Source organism: Mchenga conophoros, linkage group LG3, assembly GCF_057382185.1.
Source record: "Mchenga conophoros isolate Kocher_MC1m ecotype Shallow Benthic linkage group LG3, M_conophoros_male_GT1.1, whole genome shotgun sequence".
Classification (NCBI taxonomy): domain Eukaryota; kingdom Metazoa; phylum Chordata; class Actinopteri; order Cichliformes; family Cichlidae; genus Mchenga; species Mchenga conophoros.
In genome coordinates this window covers 39,816,312-39,832,381 of record NC_140528.1, presented here as the reverse complement: position 1 = coordinate 39,832,381, position 16,070 = coordinate 39,816,312, and the positions used below count along the sequence as shown (strand labels likewise).

The 16,070-nt window shown below is 39.8% G+C and overlaps 2 protein-coding genes across 3 annotated transcripts; both read right to left on the bottom strand.

Moving 5' to 3' along the window:
• Nucleotides 1-579: 579 nt before the first annotated feature.
• Nucleotides 580-7,988, bottom strand: LOC146578596 (V-set domain containing T-cell activation inhibitor 1-like). Of its 2 annotated transcripts, none has more exons than XM_085269126.1 (3): nt 6,226-6,698; nt 5,229-5,567; nt 580-3,514 (listed from the first exon to the last, which is right to left on the bottom strand). In XM_085269126.1, exons 1-3 carry the CDS (start codon nt 6,278-6,280, stop codon nt 3,384-3,386), a joined length of 525 nt encoding a protein of 174 aa, XP_085125252.1. In that variant the 5' UTR covers nt 6,281-6,698; the 3' UTR covers nt 580-3,383. The 2 variants fall into 2 exon arrangements, 1 of the variants encoding a protein (XP_085125252.1); XR_014891520.1 differs by lacking the exons at nt 580-3,514; nt 6,226-6,698 and adding exons at nt 6,971-7,030; nt 7,231-7,988 and having other exon boundaries at nt 5,431-5,567.
• Nucleotides 7,989-10,445: 2,457 nt separating this feature from the next.
• Nucleotides 10,446-13,162, bottom strand: LOC146578595 (uncharacterized). Its single transcript, XM_085268883.1, has 10 exons — nt 12,760-13,162; nt 12,299-12,414; nt 11,915-11,956; nt 11,756-11,827; nt 11,536-11,601; nt 11,325-11,413; nt 11,141-11,249; nt 10,956-11,064; nt 10,671-10,741; nt 10,446-10,557 (listed from the first exon to the last, which is right to left on the bottom strand). Exons 1-10 carry the CDS (start codon nt 13,160-13,162, stop codon nt 10,456-10,458), a joined length of 1,179 nt encoding a protein of 392 aa, XP_085125009.1. The 3' UTR covers nt 10,446-10,455.
• Nucleotides 13,163-16,070: the final 2,908 nt, after the last annotated feature.

Genomic DNA, 16,070 nt, shown 5'->3' with positions numbered 1-16,070 from the left:
AAGGATAAACAAAAGAGGGGGGATTGAAGACTCAAATAAAGTTTCATTGATGCAAGAAAGGAAACGTCTGACTCTGCAGCTACATTTAACACATTTGTGTGTTTGGTTTTATGATACTGCACTCTAACACTCAGTGTTCATGATCCATTTGTCTGCTGTAACTCAATGAGTATCACATAGAGTACTGCTGAGCTATAATTCATAGTATTTTATACGTTCATCATCACATAAAGTGTTTCTGTTGTCAGTTGGCTCAGTATCTGTAATTATTCTGTAACAAACGCACTCACTGATTAGGATATCATGAATCAGTGAGAACACTGAACTTCATGAACAACAGTTTTGTTCTTCCTTTAAACTAATTTCATGAAAATCCTGCCAATGAACAGACACAGCAGCTCCCAGAGTGACACTAACACAGTCTGGACAGGTGTCATGATGATGCTACAGACAGCAAGCAGCCCACAGGCTCAAGAGCCAGTTCTGTGAAAGTATAAAATAAAATGGATAAACAGTGAGACCAAAGTTATTAAGGTACTGTTAGAAGAATTCTCTTATAAAGTGAGACACTCAGAGTAATGAGCTTCAACGCATTTATTTACTTGCAAGGAAGCAAAAGCATTCACAGTGAAAGACAGCTGAGTTTTATTTATGCGCTTCTTACAAAGTTATCCTGGGAACAGATGTGACACTCTCATAGAAAGCAGTTACACAGTGTCCACGAGTCTAACTGTGCTTTGGATGACAGATAGCACAGGGACCACAAGACCTGAGAGGAAGAGATTAGAGGGAAAGAGAGAGCGATGCATTCAGCTTGCTGTAAAGAGTGCTGCGTAGCTCTATTTTCAGAGTGTTGCATAACTGTAACACTTTTCTAGCACTTAGCAACTAATCCATTCACTCAATAATCGACAAATTCACAAGAAAAATCATATAAACCAAAACATTCCACAAACAAAAATGGAGTTTCATACATCATTCCTTCAAAAGCAAAACAGTGCAAATCATTTCAAATGTGTGGGCACATTTCAAAACAAATAAACAGCTTTGCTTGTTGTAACAAAAGGATCCTCATAACTCACGTACTTGATACTGTTTGGTTGAAACACCCTAAAACCTCAGGATACACTTTGACCCAGGTTAGCAGCATAACAGCAACTTTTATTAATGTGTGGATTAAGACATATTTTTAATGCTAAAGTATAATTATTGTTGTTATCCATGAAACTTCAAATTTACTGCTTTACAACAAAAGCAGAAATTTTAACAAAACTAAGTCACATTACTTTTTGGTTGATTAAGATGCTAAAACAGGAAACGTTTGTTTGTTTCCCTGACAACATTGGATGAAGATGTAGATGAACAAACACTGTAGTTCACATAGTCTGCAGGAGGTTGGATCAGACCTGCTCAGTGGTTTGTTTGCACTGATTCCAGGTCAGATCAGCTCTGCTTCACCTGTATGGGCTCAAATTGTGGTCATAAATATTTTGTGCTTGTAAATCAGGATTTGTATGTGTAAAAACAATTTGTGTGTGGACTTAGCCAAAAAATACGTGTGAAACTCTGCACTCAAGTTTCATGTAACAAGTATAAATTTTGACCCTGTTTTTCTTCCTTTCATCTGATTGGCCAATGTCAACCACAAATTTAACTATCCAATCAGAGAACAGATGGGTTTGGCTGTCGGAGGGGCGCTTTATGGAGCTTCAGGTCCTTGAAGGGTGATACAGTTTGAAGCTGGAGGATCTCTATATAAATATCTGATAGCAGTTAGGGCCCCTAACTTTCAGTAGCTGTTGAAAGGATAAAGTTGTGGTATATCAGTGGTTAGAAATACCATTATTACTTTAGGATTCGTTTAACACAAAGTCAGGGCTGACCCAGGACCATTGCTGTGAGTCACAGTGCGCAGCATAAAGGTCCTTTCACATCGGACGCAGGATGTGCTGCTAATGCTAACTGCTAACTAAAAGCCAAGGATCCAGAATTTGTTGCTGGCTGCTGGGCTCTGTGGGTGTTTTCAGCAGCTCTACCTGTACTAGATGCACCTGCTTCTTGTCTTTTCTATCTCTGACTTTATGTGAACTACAAGAGTTTGTTTTTTTTGCTGGTTCTTTAAATGTTCAATAAAAACATGTATGCTAATTCACAACGAAGAAAGCTTTGTAACCATCCCCAATAGTGAAGACTGTCATTTCCACAATACTGCCCCGCCCTGTTGAAAAGGCTGTGGAAGTCCCTGTATTAAGCATGTAAACCTGTGACACATAAATCACCAAACTTAGACACCACAGACTGTTTTCCTTCGTGGTGATGAAGGAAAACGCTGGGCTGGCATGTATAAGGGCATTTATTCCCTTCTAGGACCTGAAGCTCCATAAAGCACCCCTTCAATAGCCAAACCCACCTGTTCTTTGATTGGATAGTTAAATTTGTGATTGACATGACATTGGCCAATGAGATGAAAGGAAGAAAAACAGGGTCAATATTCGTACTTGTAACTTGAAACTTGAGTGAAGAGTTTCACACGTATTTTTTGACTAAATCCACACACAAATCTTTTTTACACACACACACACACACACACACACACACACACACACACACACACACACACACACACAAATTCTTTTTACACATACAAATCCTGATTTACAAGTACAAAATATTTATGACCACAATTTGAGCCCATACACCTGGTTCAACAAGTCAGAAAACTTCAAATGTAAATAAAGCTCCACAGACAGAAAACAAATGAATCAAGACTGAATTAAGAAAAACATTCAGTAATACTGTTTGTAAAACAATGAACAAACACATTTGCCACATAAGACAAATCACTTCACAGGCTGAAGTGATGTGTGAGCGGTGTTGTGAGAGAGAAATCTGCACCTCTAAGGTAAATAAACCAAAGTGTCTGAGGACAAGGAAAAAGCACAGCTTTCTGAAATGTTTGCGTGATGACTGATATCATTACTTCATCCTGTGAGACTCACTGTGGCTCAAAGTAAGAAGGAAACAGCTGGAGAACAAACTGAACCTGATGTGCAATCGACATGGCAAACAGACAAGATAAGATGTGTTTGAAATAAAATTTTATAAAAACTCTGAATCATTTCATTTAATATCTTATTGTTATGTACTGACTTTATCTCTGCCTTACAGTTTTTGAGTCTCTGTAGTTCACAGAGTGTCTGACAGACAGAGACACACTGACACAGTCTGAACAGCTTTGATGATAATCAGAGGGATTTAACATCAAACCAACTCTGGGCGTGTTTGATGCCTGTCTGCTGGATGATCAGATCCTCTGTCTGTACCTCAATGTTCACTGACAACACAGAGTCTGAACAGCAGCAGGAGAAAAACTCTGAGACATTTCAAACAGGCTGCAGTTCATCAGGACGCTGCCTCTGCTGTTGTTTATGTTTTCTGTAGATCAAAAATCCAACAACAGCAACAACAAGCAGCACAGCAGACACTGACACACCGACTTTCCATCCTGATTGACCTGCAGGTAAGAAACAGATGTTCAGAAAAAACAAGCATAAAAAACAAACAGGAATAGAACAGAACAGAATAGCTCTTTTTAGTCATTGAACACGTAAAACCAAATGTGCTGGAATAAAATATAAATAGCTGAGAGCAGGAATAAATAGCAAACGGGAGAAATATCTATAACAACAAGATAAAGGCACATATTAGAGAACAACATAGTTGCAGCAAAGTGCTTTAAAGTAGTGCAAAGAAAAGACTTTGTCCGAATAGAGTTCATGTGTGTTTGCCTGAGTGATGATGGAGGTACTCAGACCATGGCTCAGATCGGTGATACGGGTCTGCAAGAGTGGGATGTGGAGGGACAGTGTTGGTTAACAGTGCAAATGGCCGAGAGGAAGAAGCTGTTAGTGAGTCTGGAGGTTTGGGACTTGATAGACCTGAGGGGTCAACCAGAGGGCAGCGGGTCAAACAGGTGGTGGGCGGGGAACAAAGGGTCACCTGTGGTGGTCCTGGTCTTCCTGAGACAGGAGGATCTAGTGATGATCCCCAGGGGTTGCAGAGGGCAGACAATGACTTTTTGGGCAGTGGTAATTACCCTCAGTGCAGCCTTGTTCTCAGTTGTGGCCCTGTGTAGCAAACACCCAGGCAGCAGGAGAACACACTCTCCACTGAGGAGCAGCAGAAGGCCAGCAGCAGCTTCTGGTCCAGGTTATTCTTTCTCAGGACAAAGAGCAAGTGCAGTTGCTGCTGGGCCTTGGGAGTTGGTGTCCAGGTGAGATCAGTGGAGTTATGGGTGCCCAGAAACCTGAAGGTGGTGACAGATTCCAAGAATCCATCCATTTTCTTCCACTTATCCTGGGCTGGGGTGCGGGGGCAGCAGCTTAAGCAGAAAAGCCCCGACCCAGCCACCTTCTCCAGCCTTTCCAGAAGAGCACCAATGCATTCCCACGCCAGCTGATGGATATTATCTCGCCAGCGTGTCCTATTTCTACCCTGGGGCGTCCTCCCTGTGGGACATGCCCAGAACACCTCACCCAGGAGGCGCCCACAAGGCATCCTAGTCAGTTGCCTGAAACACCTCAGTAATAAGTAAATAAAAGTTTATTTGTACAGCACCTTTCAAGATAAAAATGACACAGGCTGAGGAGTGTGATCCCCTACAGATGGTCGGTCAGACTGACTGAGGATGCTTAGGAAGTCTGTGATCAAAGAGCAGGTGGCAGAGGGGATCTGAATCCTAACATAACTCTTCCTGATCTCCATATGGATCAGTGCTCTGTGAAAGGTGTTGATGCCGGCATCCTCCGTGGACCTACTTGCTCTGTAAGCAAACTAGTGGGACAAGATGGCAGTTCGTATGGTAGTATGCAGTGGCACAGAACTCCCAACTACTGCGCACCTTTTTTGTATATTTGATACCTTTTTCTTACATTTTCCTGCAACACACTGATCACTTTCAGTTGTTAGGAACTAATAGAAATTGCCCACCACCGGAACTTGGACTTTGGACGGACAGTATCCCACCCGAGATTGTAAAATCACCATGTGCTGTGTGGGTTAGTTTGGGAACAGACGGCACAGGGAGAGAAAATAAAAGCAGGATGCAGAGCTGGCTATCATATCCAGCTGCGATAACAACATAATCACTTCCAACTTATAATCAGTAAACAGCAACCAGGAAGCAGCTTCACCTCTGATCACACACACACTGAACTCTACTCACTCACCTGGAGGATCAACATGCAGGTAGACACTGGTGATGAGACTTAAACTTTCTCTCTGTCTCTGAACACGACAGTCGTATGTTCCAGTGTCATTAATCATCACATTGTTCAGAATCAAAGACGCGTCTCCATCCTTCATCTGTCTGTCCAGCAGATCCACCCGGTTCTTAAAAGATGGATGCTGGCCATCTGGATCGAACTGCCCATTCTGCTGCAAAAGAACATGTTGTGGCTCCAGGTCAGCTCGGCTCCACTCTACAACTATGATCTTGTTGATGCTGTTTGGAGCTCGACATGTCAGAGTCACGTCCTGTCCACACTCAGCTGTGATGGTTTTCTGGTCTGAAAGAGGAAACAACACAGGAGAAAGGTTAAAGGTCAAATTACAATGGTTCACTTCTACAGCAGCCAAACAAACAAAAACACACCAACACATCACTTTTAATTTAAACATTTGATGAGCTGGGACAACATCCTCATTTGGATTTGACAGTGGTGGATGGTTTCTCAGTTTAGGTCATGCTTCATAATAAGTGCCCAAATGCAGGACTTGTTTCTAGAAGGATGTTAGAGTCACCAGTTCAAGCAGATGATGTTCTTTAGGATTATTTGTCACTCCTGCTTATATGTTGTAGATTGTAGCTGCTTTAATCCACAAAGAGCAGAAAAGCATCAGAAGCAGCAGCCTGATCACAGCCTGAACACAAAGAAAACAAATCTACTGGAGCTCACAACACTGGTTATTATGGGACTCTTTTAGAGGACACTCTTTCCCCACACTGCACAGCTACACCTGAACTTCAGCTTCCTCCACCTAAAACTCCAAATTTGACCCTTATTATTCATAACAGTATAACTGTGCATGACAGTAGCTGTGTTTTGTATAAACACTTATACAGTGAAGCGTGCTGATAATATGAATAGTATGAAAATTGCTCTCAGGGAAATATATTTAATATGCAGACATTACTTCCTGTTTTATGTCAAAGTTAAATCTCACCTGCAGAGACGAACACGGCAAACATCAAAGTGAATGACGTAATTACAGCGGACATTTCCGGTGTTCTGACTCTTAGTTTGTTCTAAATGTCTGAGTCTGTCCTGGGATTAAAATTTAGGCTGAAAGAAAGCAATTGGATTAGGAACGTTTGTTTTAAGGAAGTTGTGACGTTGTGACGATTGGTACGCTGCACTGCGGGGTCGAGTAGAAACAAGCGCGTCACACCAGAAGAGGTGAAGTCGAAAGAAAGTTTTATTCTTTCTGTTCTTGAACCATCCTCGCAGGAAAAATCTGAACCTGCTTCATGTGTCAGTCGTCATGTATGAACCGTTTTTGTCTTTGAAGCAGAAGTTTTTGTCTCTGCACCGAGTTTGTTTCCCACAGCAAGTTTCGAGCTCACATCCTGCTGCACCTCTTCCTGCTGCGATTTAGGCTTCAGCTCCGAGATCTGTGTCTGCCGAGCAGCTTATCAAACAACACCGCGACACAACTCTGACTAACCTGAGAACCAGCAGCAGCCTGCACCAGTTTACAAAACCAGTAGCCTGTAAATCACCAGTCCATCCAGTGCTGTCCGATTAAAGAACAAAGACTCATCAGTTTTAGAATTTGAGGTTTTCTGCTAAGTTTCCTCCTTTTCTATGGAGGTGAATTGTAAAGTGAAACCTTCAAACTGATTTTTTTAGCTTTTCTTTTAGCTTAAAAGACTAAAAGTGAGTTTTAGAAAAAGAAAGAAAACACTTACTGTTGTTCTGAAGGACGTCTGGAACCCTCGAAGGCCTCTGTGGTCACCAGGGTGGAAAATCTGAAAGAAAATAAAACACACACATTAGATTTCTTTGTCTCTGTCACACAGACAGGGACGTCCACACAGACCCACCCAGCCTCGCGTCTCCTTCACACACACAGACAAACTAAATCAATATAAAAACAATTCTTTGAGAATTATTAATAATAATTTAACCAGAGTGACACTCAGTTTGTTTTATAACAGTTAAATCTCACCCGCAGAGACAAACATGAAGCCTCATCGAACATCAGCAACGTGGAGCAGAGTGACGCAGTTACAGCAGACATTTCCGTGTCTCTGCTGCTGCTGATCTGACTCTTAGTTTGTCCTAAATGTCTGAGTCTGCCGGTATTTTCACCGAATAACTGAACCTGAGTTTAAATCTGACGACACAAGTTTAAATTTAAGGTTTAAAATAAAGCTGAAAGTCACTGACTGTTACAACAGATCTGTCGTTCAGCCGCTCGGTCTAACTCCACACTTCAACGGTGTAACGTCTCGTACGGAAGTGACGTTGAAGTGACGTCGACCAATAAAATTATCGAGCAATGATTTCATGGTTCAGGATTTACAGGGTTAACGTCCGCTAGAAAGGAAATGACATTTTAAATGAAGTCTCACTCAGTTTTGAAACAGTTTTTCTGTTTAAACATTTTTGTGGGTGGATGTTAACCAAACTGTAACCATGACAACTGAAACTTTTTACCTAAAACACTGAAAACGATGTTAGAAAAAGACAGCAAACACTTACTGTTGTTCTCAGGAAATCTGTTAAACCCTCAAACACTCTTCTAATCATCAGGATGCAACAAAAATCCATATAAAGATAAAAAATGTGAGGTTGGTATAATCCATCTGCTTTCTCTGTAGGTCAAAAGGAACCTACTGAAGGTTTATTCAACACAAGCAATTAGAAAAGATAGTAAATTAAAATACTGCGTGGGTGAACTCGACTGTGTACAACCAGCTGAACTAACCTGTCTATCGTTTTGCTTTGACTTCCTGTTTTGTAGACATCTGCTTAGCAAAACCATTCAACCCACAGTCGACCACAATTGCAAAGTGACAGACGAATTAAAGTAAGAGGAAATGAACCTGTAGAGAAAACCTTTCACTCTTTCTGTCAGTTAATTGAAATAAACTTGTTCTAATGAATAAAGTCAAAGGTCACGACCTGCACAGCTGTTCTGAAGAACTTTGTCCACCTTTGATTGTCTTTAAGTTGTGTTGGAGCCACAGAGAGCAAATCTTTGTTCTTTATGGAGAACCAGTGAGGCTGTTTGGACTTTCCTATGAAACATCAGTGCAGGAGTCTCTCAGTACATCTGTTTACAGTGAGGACAAAGAAGCAGCAGAAACACACACAGAGGAAACATGTAGAGACAGGCAGCAGCAAATAGTCTGCAGGGAGAGAGGGCATGCATCAGCTGCAGCACTTCCTGGAAATCACATGATTGTAATCACTAAACAGCTAAAAGAGGTCATTAACACTTAATGTTGTTCTGAAGGGTCTCTGAGACCCTCAAACACTCTTCTGATCATCAGGATGGGAAAACAGTTTTGGAAGTTTTATTCCACACAAAGAAAAGTTTTTTGAAAAATGAAAACAGTTCTTTAGAAAGCAACAAGTTCAAATCTGTGGGTAAACTGCACTGTGCCCCAAGTAAGCACAGACCAACTTCCTGTTATCTCCCTTTGATGTTATGTCTATACAGACACGTCTTGTATCTGCAGTGCCCATCACATGTCTGAGTAAGAAATCTTGATGAATGTAGCTGAAATATGTGTGTGGGTTGCCATGACAACAGTAGAAGAGCGTCTGAGATCGTTATAGTTTTTCTATTTGTTTTCTTTATTTGGTACTCATGTTTATGTGTTATATACTTGTGCACTTTGTGAAAAGAAGTAAGTGGCTGAGATGGATGTCATATTGATAGCATCTTACCTGTTTCTAGTTTTCACGGTGCGCCGTGATTGTGAGAGGAATAAAAAGGAATTGTGGACGTGAAGCGTGGATTCTTTTGACCAGAGTAGATACACAAAGCAACAGGAAGTGAACTTGTTTCCATAAAACAGGTTGAACACATGTGCAGAGACAACGCCCCACTCTGTTTGTGAATTTAGATCATCTTGGTCTGATTAATAAAAGGTCGTGACCTCCTGTACAAACACAAAACAGAAAAAAGGACAAGACTCTACAGGCCTCAGTGATCAGGGAAAATCTTGAAGTTCATGACACACTTAGAAAAAGACTGCAAGCTGCACTACATGAGAGAAATCTCCATTGGCAGGTAAGATCAAGATCACTATTTTACATCTTTATAGTGAAAAAAAGAATATAAACAATACTTGTGTGTGCACGAATATGTTAAGAAGTATATTTGATTGTTTGTTCTAATTTTTAAAATTTGTTTATACAGTAAAACTGTTCATTTTCATTTGTTGCCTCAAGGCCACACTGTGCAGTTAGCTTAATTTTTTTCAGGCGATATAATGCATTTGCATATGTGTGTAGAGATGTGTTTGTGTGCATTTATATGATCAAAGTCAATGTTTTTTACTTCACAATCTACCGGTTCCCACTGTTTCAATTCTTTGGAATTGTTTGCCTTTTTTGCAATCGATTCCCTTATCGACTCCAGTCGCCCCGAATGACGTCACCACGTTGCGGAGCGTCATTTACCTGGCAGGAAACTTGGCGCCTAAGCGGCTCAAAGGCTCAAAAGTTTGGTTATACTTTACGAGAACGGATCACAACAGGGCAACTTGCAATACTTGCAAAGTAGATATTTCATTTAAGGGAGGAAACACTACGAATATGCAAAAGCATTTGCTCACAAAACACGCGATAACCTTAAATGAATGTCGTGTTTTTAATTCCGCTCCGGCCTCGTGAATCTCAGCCCAGCAGCAGCGGTAACGTTTGCACGTCCTCTCCCGTTAATGCGGCAGGTAAATAATCAACTAACAGTGCATATTATAGTGTATATAACAGTGTATATTAAGCGTGATCTGCCTTATTACAAAACCTGCCATTACTGTGCATTTAGGTGACCATGATGAGAGAGACAGACAGAGTCTGGCTGGCTCAGATGCCGGTGTTCTGACAAAACGTCCTACCTTGTCAAAACATCCTACCGTAGCGTAAATTTATGGTCTTGTCTATCAATCCGTGCTACCTTATCAGAATTTGCTACCTTACGTAGTTAATGGCTCCGTCGTATAGGTAGGACGTTCAGATGGCCAAATCACACTTAAAAACTTTGAGTTATTTCGCTAGGACATTAAGAACATGCTTCCTGCTGGGATTTATTTAGGTAGCATGTTCAGATGGCCAAATCACACTATCAAAACATGCTTCCTGCACACAATCATCTAATGTTGACAAAGAATGCAAAGAGACATGGAGGGGGAAAGACAGCTCTTTTTATTAGAAGTTGTTATGTGTTTTCCTTACATTTTTTGCATTTATATTCTTGGTTGCTCTCTTTATATTTTGCACATGCAAAATGTGCCCATCTTTGGCAAGATTCACACTGCACCTGGAAAGGAAAAATAAATAGCTCATATTATGTTTGGTGAATACTATTAGTCAACATTTTAAACATGATTAGCAAGTAATGATACTAAGACTTATGTGTTTCTTTTGTTTTACCATTTCAATCATGCTGCGGTCAGCGTCAGCATCTAACATGGAGCAAACAATGCAGTAATCCTCAGCGTTCCCTGAAACACATTCATGGTTAGGTTTTAATCAAACATTATTTATTGATTAATTAAAAAATAATAGTAAATTTGTTCCACAAATACTTCATGGCAAATTAGTCCCCTGAATTTTTTAAATTAGACTTAAAGAAGGGTCTTATCTGAAAGTGTTTGAAAAGCACTATTTAAATTGGAAGTACACACTCTAACGTGATAAGGACTTTACTGGACTTACCTCGATGTTCAAGTAGGGTGCAAGCTATCTGCATTCGCTCCAGCACAACTGCTTCTGTAGTGGTTAATACTTCACTGACCTCTCCAAAAGCAAGGTAGTGTTCTGCAAACTGAGATTTCTCATTATTATAATGTAAACTCCTAATTGTAGCTAACAATAAATGGAATCATTTGAATAAGGGTTACCTTTAACAGCAAAACTCCGCAACTGCTGGAATCCTGTTGCTTGTTGTGTTGCATAGTCTGTAACTGCCACTCCATGGTGTCTTCATGCCCTCTCATCCTCAGAAAATTCCTAGTTGAACAAAAATGTTTGTAATGAAACAAGAAATGTTTTATCTAAGAATAATACCTCAGTAATAATGCATACCTCCAGTTGCGCAGAATTTTCCTGTCATAAACACCTTCATTCCCCATGGGGTCTATGAGCAGTATTTTCTGTGCAGAAATGTTGACAATCTAAAGAAAAAGTTAATAAATTAAAAATTACTATAGTTTTTGCCACTGAAAACCTATTTAAGAATAACACTTTGAGCAAGAAACTGCTTCACAAAGAAATTAATAACTACATGAACACATACCACAAGAATCCAGTGTGTACCAAAGTTCACAGGGCACAACCACATGTCTTCAACTGGGAACTTCATCTGTGGGATTGGAAGTGCAAAGTAATTTCGATTTACTTAGGTACCATGCATCTCAGGGTGTTTTCAAATATAGTGTTGTTTAAAGGAACTGAACTCTGTCCTCAGAAATAGAAAGGAGTCAACTGTTTGGACCACTTCTTAACTTTCAACTTACCTTGGTGAGGCATCTGAACTGCCCAGAAAACAATGAGCTTGCAACTACTGAACAGAGCAGGTGTGCAGCATTCTGTAGAAGTATACAAAAATGTTACAGAACAGTAAATACATTTTTTTGTTTTTCAATATAAGTGGGCAAAGAACATTTCTTACTTACCTTTCGTCTCTCAATGACACGGTGCAGGTATGCATCAATGACCTGTTTTGAAAAGTCAGAGTTTATACACCAGCAGCAACAAGTTCTGAAGTAACTGCTTGAGTGCTGTACACAAAAACTTGGAAAGGAATATAATTGCTGATAAAGGTTCTTTCTGCATATACTGGAACTGGGTATTATGATCTCACAGATGTCACAACATCTGTGTTGTGGTTGATAACATTTTTTCCTATTGAAGTGAATGGGTGAAACCTTATCAGAGTTTTGCAATACAAACCCCCCCACCTACCCGCACATTTTAAACTATCAATGGTGTCTGCACTGCAGATGCTTCAGAAGGAGCAGCACTTCAAAATCAGAATCAATAATGATAAGTTCTCTTACCTCATCAGAAAGCCACCGTGACCCCTGCAGTGTTCGTAAAGAGGAATCAAATAACTTGTATGGTCCAACAACTGACTCCAAGCGCCCAGTATCCTTTGCACGCCATAGCCTCTTTACTAAAAGAAAAATATGATAAGTTAGCTCAGGCATGCATGAGATTTTTAGTGGAAAAGCTGGGTAAAGGCCAATGGGCCACAACAGGAAAAAAGTCAACACAATAAACATGCATTGTCACGCAGAGAAATAGGAAAGGTACAGCGGGTGGGCAAAAGAGAAAATTACTGACAGGCAGATCCATTTCCAGACTTCCACAAGCTCAGTGCACGTTGCATGTTTCTTTACATCCAATATAAGTTGAAGACTGCAAAATGCAAACAAAGTCATGCAATGATCAATCATGTTGCAACGCCAAACTGGCAACAAATGACCAACGGGCCAAAAAGAGTTGTTCACTATGTCACCTTCATTTTCTAAGCTTTGTTTCCGGGAGGGAAGTTCTTGTTCACGCGTTTCCGGTCCTGGAACAGAATTAAACTCCTTGCGGGAGCAACAACTTTTGTCAGCCGTTTTGGGTGCATAATGAATAATAGAGGGTCTGGTATCCTCTGGACTTTGCTGGTACTGAGGGTTAGCAGTAGGATGGCAGGGGGGCATCTTCAGGTCTGTGCTGCTGTTCACTGTCTGACTGACATTTACATGGTGGCTTCTTCTGTACGGCTTGATATGGTCAATGCTGTAGTGATTTTTTAAAGTTGCTCCTTCCGTGTTTTTTAATCTCACACATTTGCCAGCGATGTCTTGAATGGTGTAGGGTCCTGAAAAATCTGGATCAAACCTTCCTCCCTTCCCTCCACGTTTCCTCATGTTCAAGAGAAGAACTTCATCTTCAACGCTGTACACAAGGTTTCTGTACTTCTTCTGGACTCGTCTGGCATAGGCTTCCTTTTGTAAGTCTTGGGACTTTGCCATATTTTCCTCTACAGTTTTTTTAACTTGCTCTTGTGTGTCTATTGTAGAAGATACAAAGTCACCGTAACTCGACTCCTCAGGGAGAATGATGGAGGACAGCTAAAATGTTCACATTTTAAATTACAATTAAAATCATAAAGACAAATAATGCATGTGACACATGAACTGAAAAATCTAACTATAATAACTCATGTTTAAAAGTAAATATACTATTATAAAGCTTTGAGCACAGAAAGCCACAAAGATAGACTCATATCATTTTTTGTATAGTCATTTTTACTCTTGATACACTTCCATAGGTGAACACATTATACTTAAAGGTCTCCTCAAGATTTATTACTTTACATAAAGATACAAATATAAAGAAGTAACTAGTCACTTTATCTTTTATCTTTTAAATGTATCTTGCATATAGAAGTTAAGCAGTGAAGATTAAAGCTGCAGCCAATATCAATATGTACAATTTCCAATTAAGATTACATTTAATTTATGCATTATCATAGTTGTTGCATAAATAGAATTCCTTAATAACACTTACTGGGACTTCAACAGGAACTTCAGAAGGATATGTAGCTTCTCTCCCATACATTAAACGGAATGGTTTGTATTTGGTTGTGGTGTGGACCTTGGACCTCAAAGAAAACAGTGTAGCATCCAGATACACATCCCAGTCATTCTGTTGACTGTTGACTAATTTTCTCAGGGCTCTACATGTGGACATAAAAAAACACAATAGTGACAGTGTCTTAAAAGCAAATGAAATGTTACATACAAATAAAACATACCTTTTTATGTTGTCATTTGTCTTTTCGTCTAGGCCATTTGTCTGAGGGTGATACGCTGCTGTGACACTTCTTTTTATTTTCATTAAGCTGCAAAGTCTTGAGTTGAGCTTCAAAGAAAAAAGAAAATTGTTTTTTAAAAACAATCACACAACACCTTTAGCCTGGCAGCTACTTGGCACACTGTGGCCAAGTATTTACCTAAAGAGGTATGGAAAAGTAAACTTAACACTTACCTCGTTAACAAATTCTCTTCCTTGGTCGGATAAAATTCGTTTTGGGCAGCCATGTCTATATATGAGTGAGCACAACTGATGAGCTACCTCAGCAGCACTTTTGCTTTTTAATGGAAAAGCCTCAACCCATTTTGAAAAATAGTCTGTTGCAGTCATAATGTACTGGAAGCCACTAGACGTTTTTGGAAGAGGTCCAGTTAGATCTATTCCGATTACCTCCCAGACATGTGACACCTGTCAATGATAAAAGAATCACATTAATATGTAATGTACATTATAACATTACTATTTTCTACTAAAATGCTACTGATATTTACCTTTATACACTGCAGTGGTTGCACAGCAGCCAATGGTTTTCCCATTTTTTGACACTGGTCACAAGCCAGGACCTTAAAACATATTGAACGATCTTTATATTATCCAACAATCGCAATTAATTAAACAACAAAATTGCAAATGTTCTATAAAAATACTCGATCAAGTGGCAAAACAGTGTTAATTACTGTACATCATCCTGAAATCTGGTACGTGTCTTCAGGATAACTATGCATTCTATTGGTGCACTATTAACATGCTATATATAAATAACAACTTTAAAAATACATACCCAATTCCCAATGTCAACCGACATGCCATACCAGTAAAATCTGGAACAAATTGCAGTTCGAGTCTTGAGTACACCAGTGTGTCCACCGATGGGACTTGAATGAAACTCTTGGAATAGTCCCATGGCTTCTTCTTTTGTTTTTATCACTCTCCTGTTTCCAAACGAGAGCACTCCGCCTATATTTAAAAAAAAATGTAAATTAATTATAACATGTATTTAACCAATAATTACTTTTAGTTGTTTATTTACATTACAATACTGACCCTTCAGCCTGAATTTTGCAGCGTATATCCTAAGGGTTTGCCTCTGGGACTTATCGTATTCCGATGGGTAGGACCCAGCAGACCGAAACATGAGCAGTTCCTCGTATTTGTTCTCCATAACTAAGGAGAAAATTGGACAATTTCAACATGGCTTCGGAATCCATACAGTAAATAAAACGACTACACGACGTTTTCACGCAATTAACAAGTATGCGGTGCAGTAGTACTTTCTTCGACATAACAACGGAGCGTTTATTCAACATAACAATGGAGCGTTTATTCAACATAACAATGGAGCGTGGTGTCCAGTAACTGCAGGAGGACTAAAATAAATTGAGAAGGTTTGCAGAAGTTGAAAAGCACAAAATAAACACTTGGAATATGACTTCGAGTGAGCAGCAAAACTTATAATACAAACCTTTTTTCGAAAGCAACGAGATCGGCACAAGATCGGGGTAGGATGAAATAATAGGCGTGTACTATTTACCCCGGAAACAAGGCCGTTTTGAATTGTGCGCATGCGCAGTAACAACAAGTAGGGCAGCTTGATGGGTAGGACGTTTTGTCAGAACACCGGCAGTTCTCGCTGCAGTCTATCGCTAGCGTCTCCTTTCAGGATAGATGAATGTCACCGAGCAGCACCCATCGAAGAGCTGTGGATCTCTTAAGATCTCACTGTTAGGTTTGTAAGGCCATGTTACTCCTAAATTTCTATCTTGTTCAAAGAGAAGATATAAAACAAAGTTCTAAGCTAATCGACTTTAGTGTTCTCCTTTTTTAAAAAGAATTGATAAGAGAATCAATGAAGAATCGAATCGTTAAACAGAATCGAAAATCGAATCGAATCGTGAAAATCTTATTAATGCCCATCCCTAGTTGTGGGGACACAAATCTGGTTACACAGTCACATTGTGA

Coding starts and splice junctions, on each gene's coding strand:
- LOC146578596 (XM_085269126.1), bottom strand. CDS start 6,280: ATGTCCGCTGTAATTACGTCATTCACTTTGATGTTTGCCGTGTTCGTC. Junction 5,568..6,225: donor TGCCGTGTTCGTCTCTGCAG/GTGAGATTTAAC, acceptor TTCCTCTTTCAG/ACCAGAAAACCATCACAGCT. Junction 3,515..5,228: donor CCTGCATGTTGATCCTCCAG/GTGAGTGAGTAG, acceptor TCTTACCTGCAG/GTCAATCAGGATGGAAAGTC.
- LOC146578595 (XM_085268883.1), bottom strand. CDS start 13,162: ATGAGGAAACGTGGAGGGAAGGGAGGAAGGTTTGATCCAGATTTTTCA. Junction 11,414..11,535: donor GTACACACTGGATTCTTGTG/GTATGTGTTCAT, acceptor CTTTTTCTTTAG/ATTGTCAACATTTCTGCACA. Junction 11,065..11,140: donor GCGGAGTTTTGCTGTTAAAG/GTAACCCTTATT, acceptor GAGAAATCTCAG/TTTGCAGAACACTACCTTGC.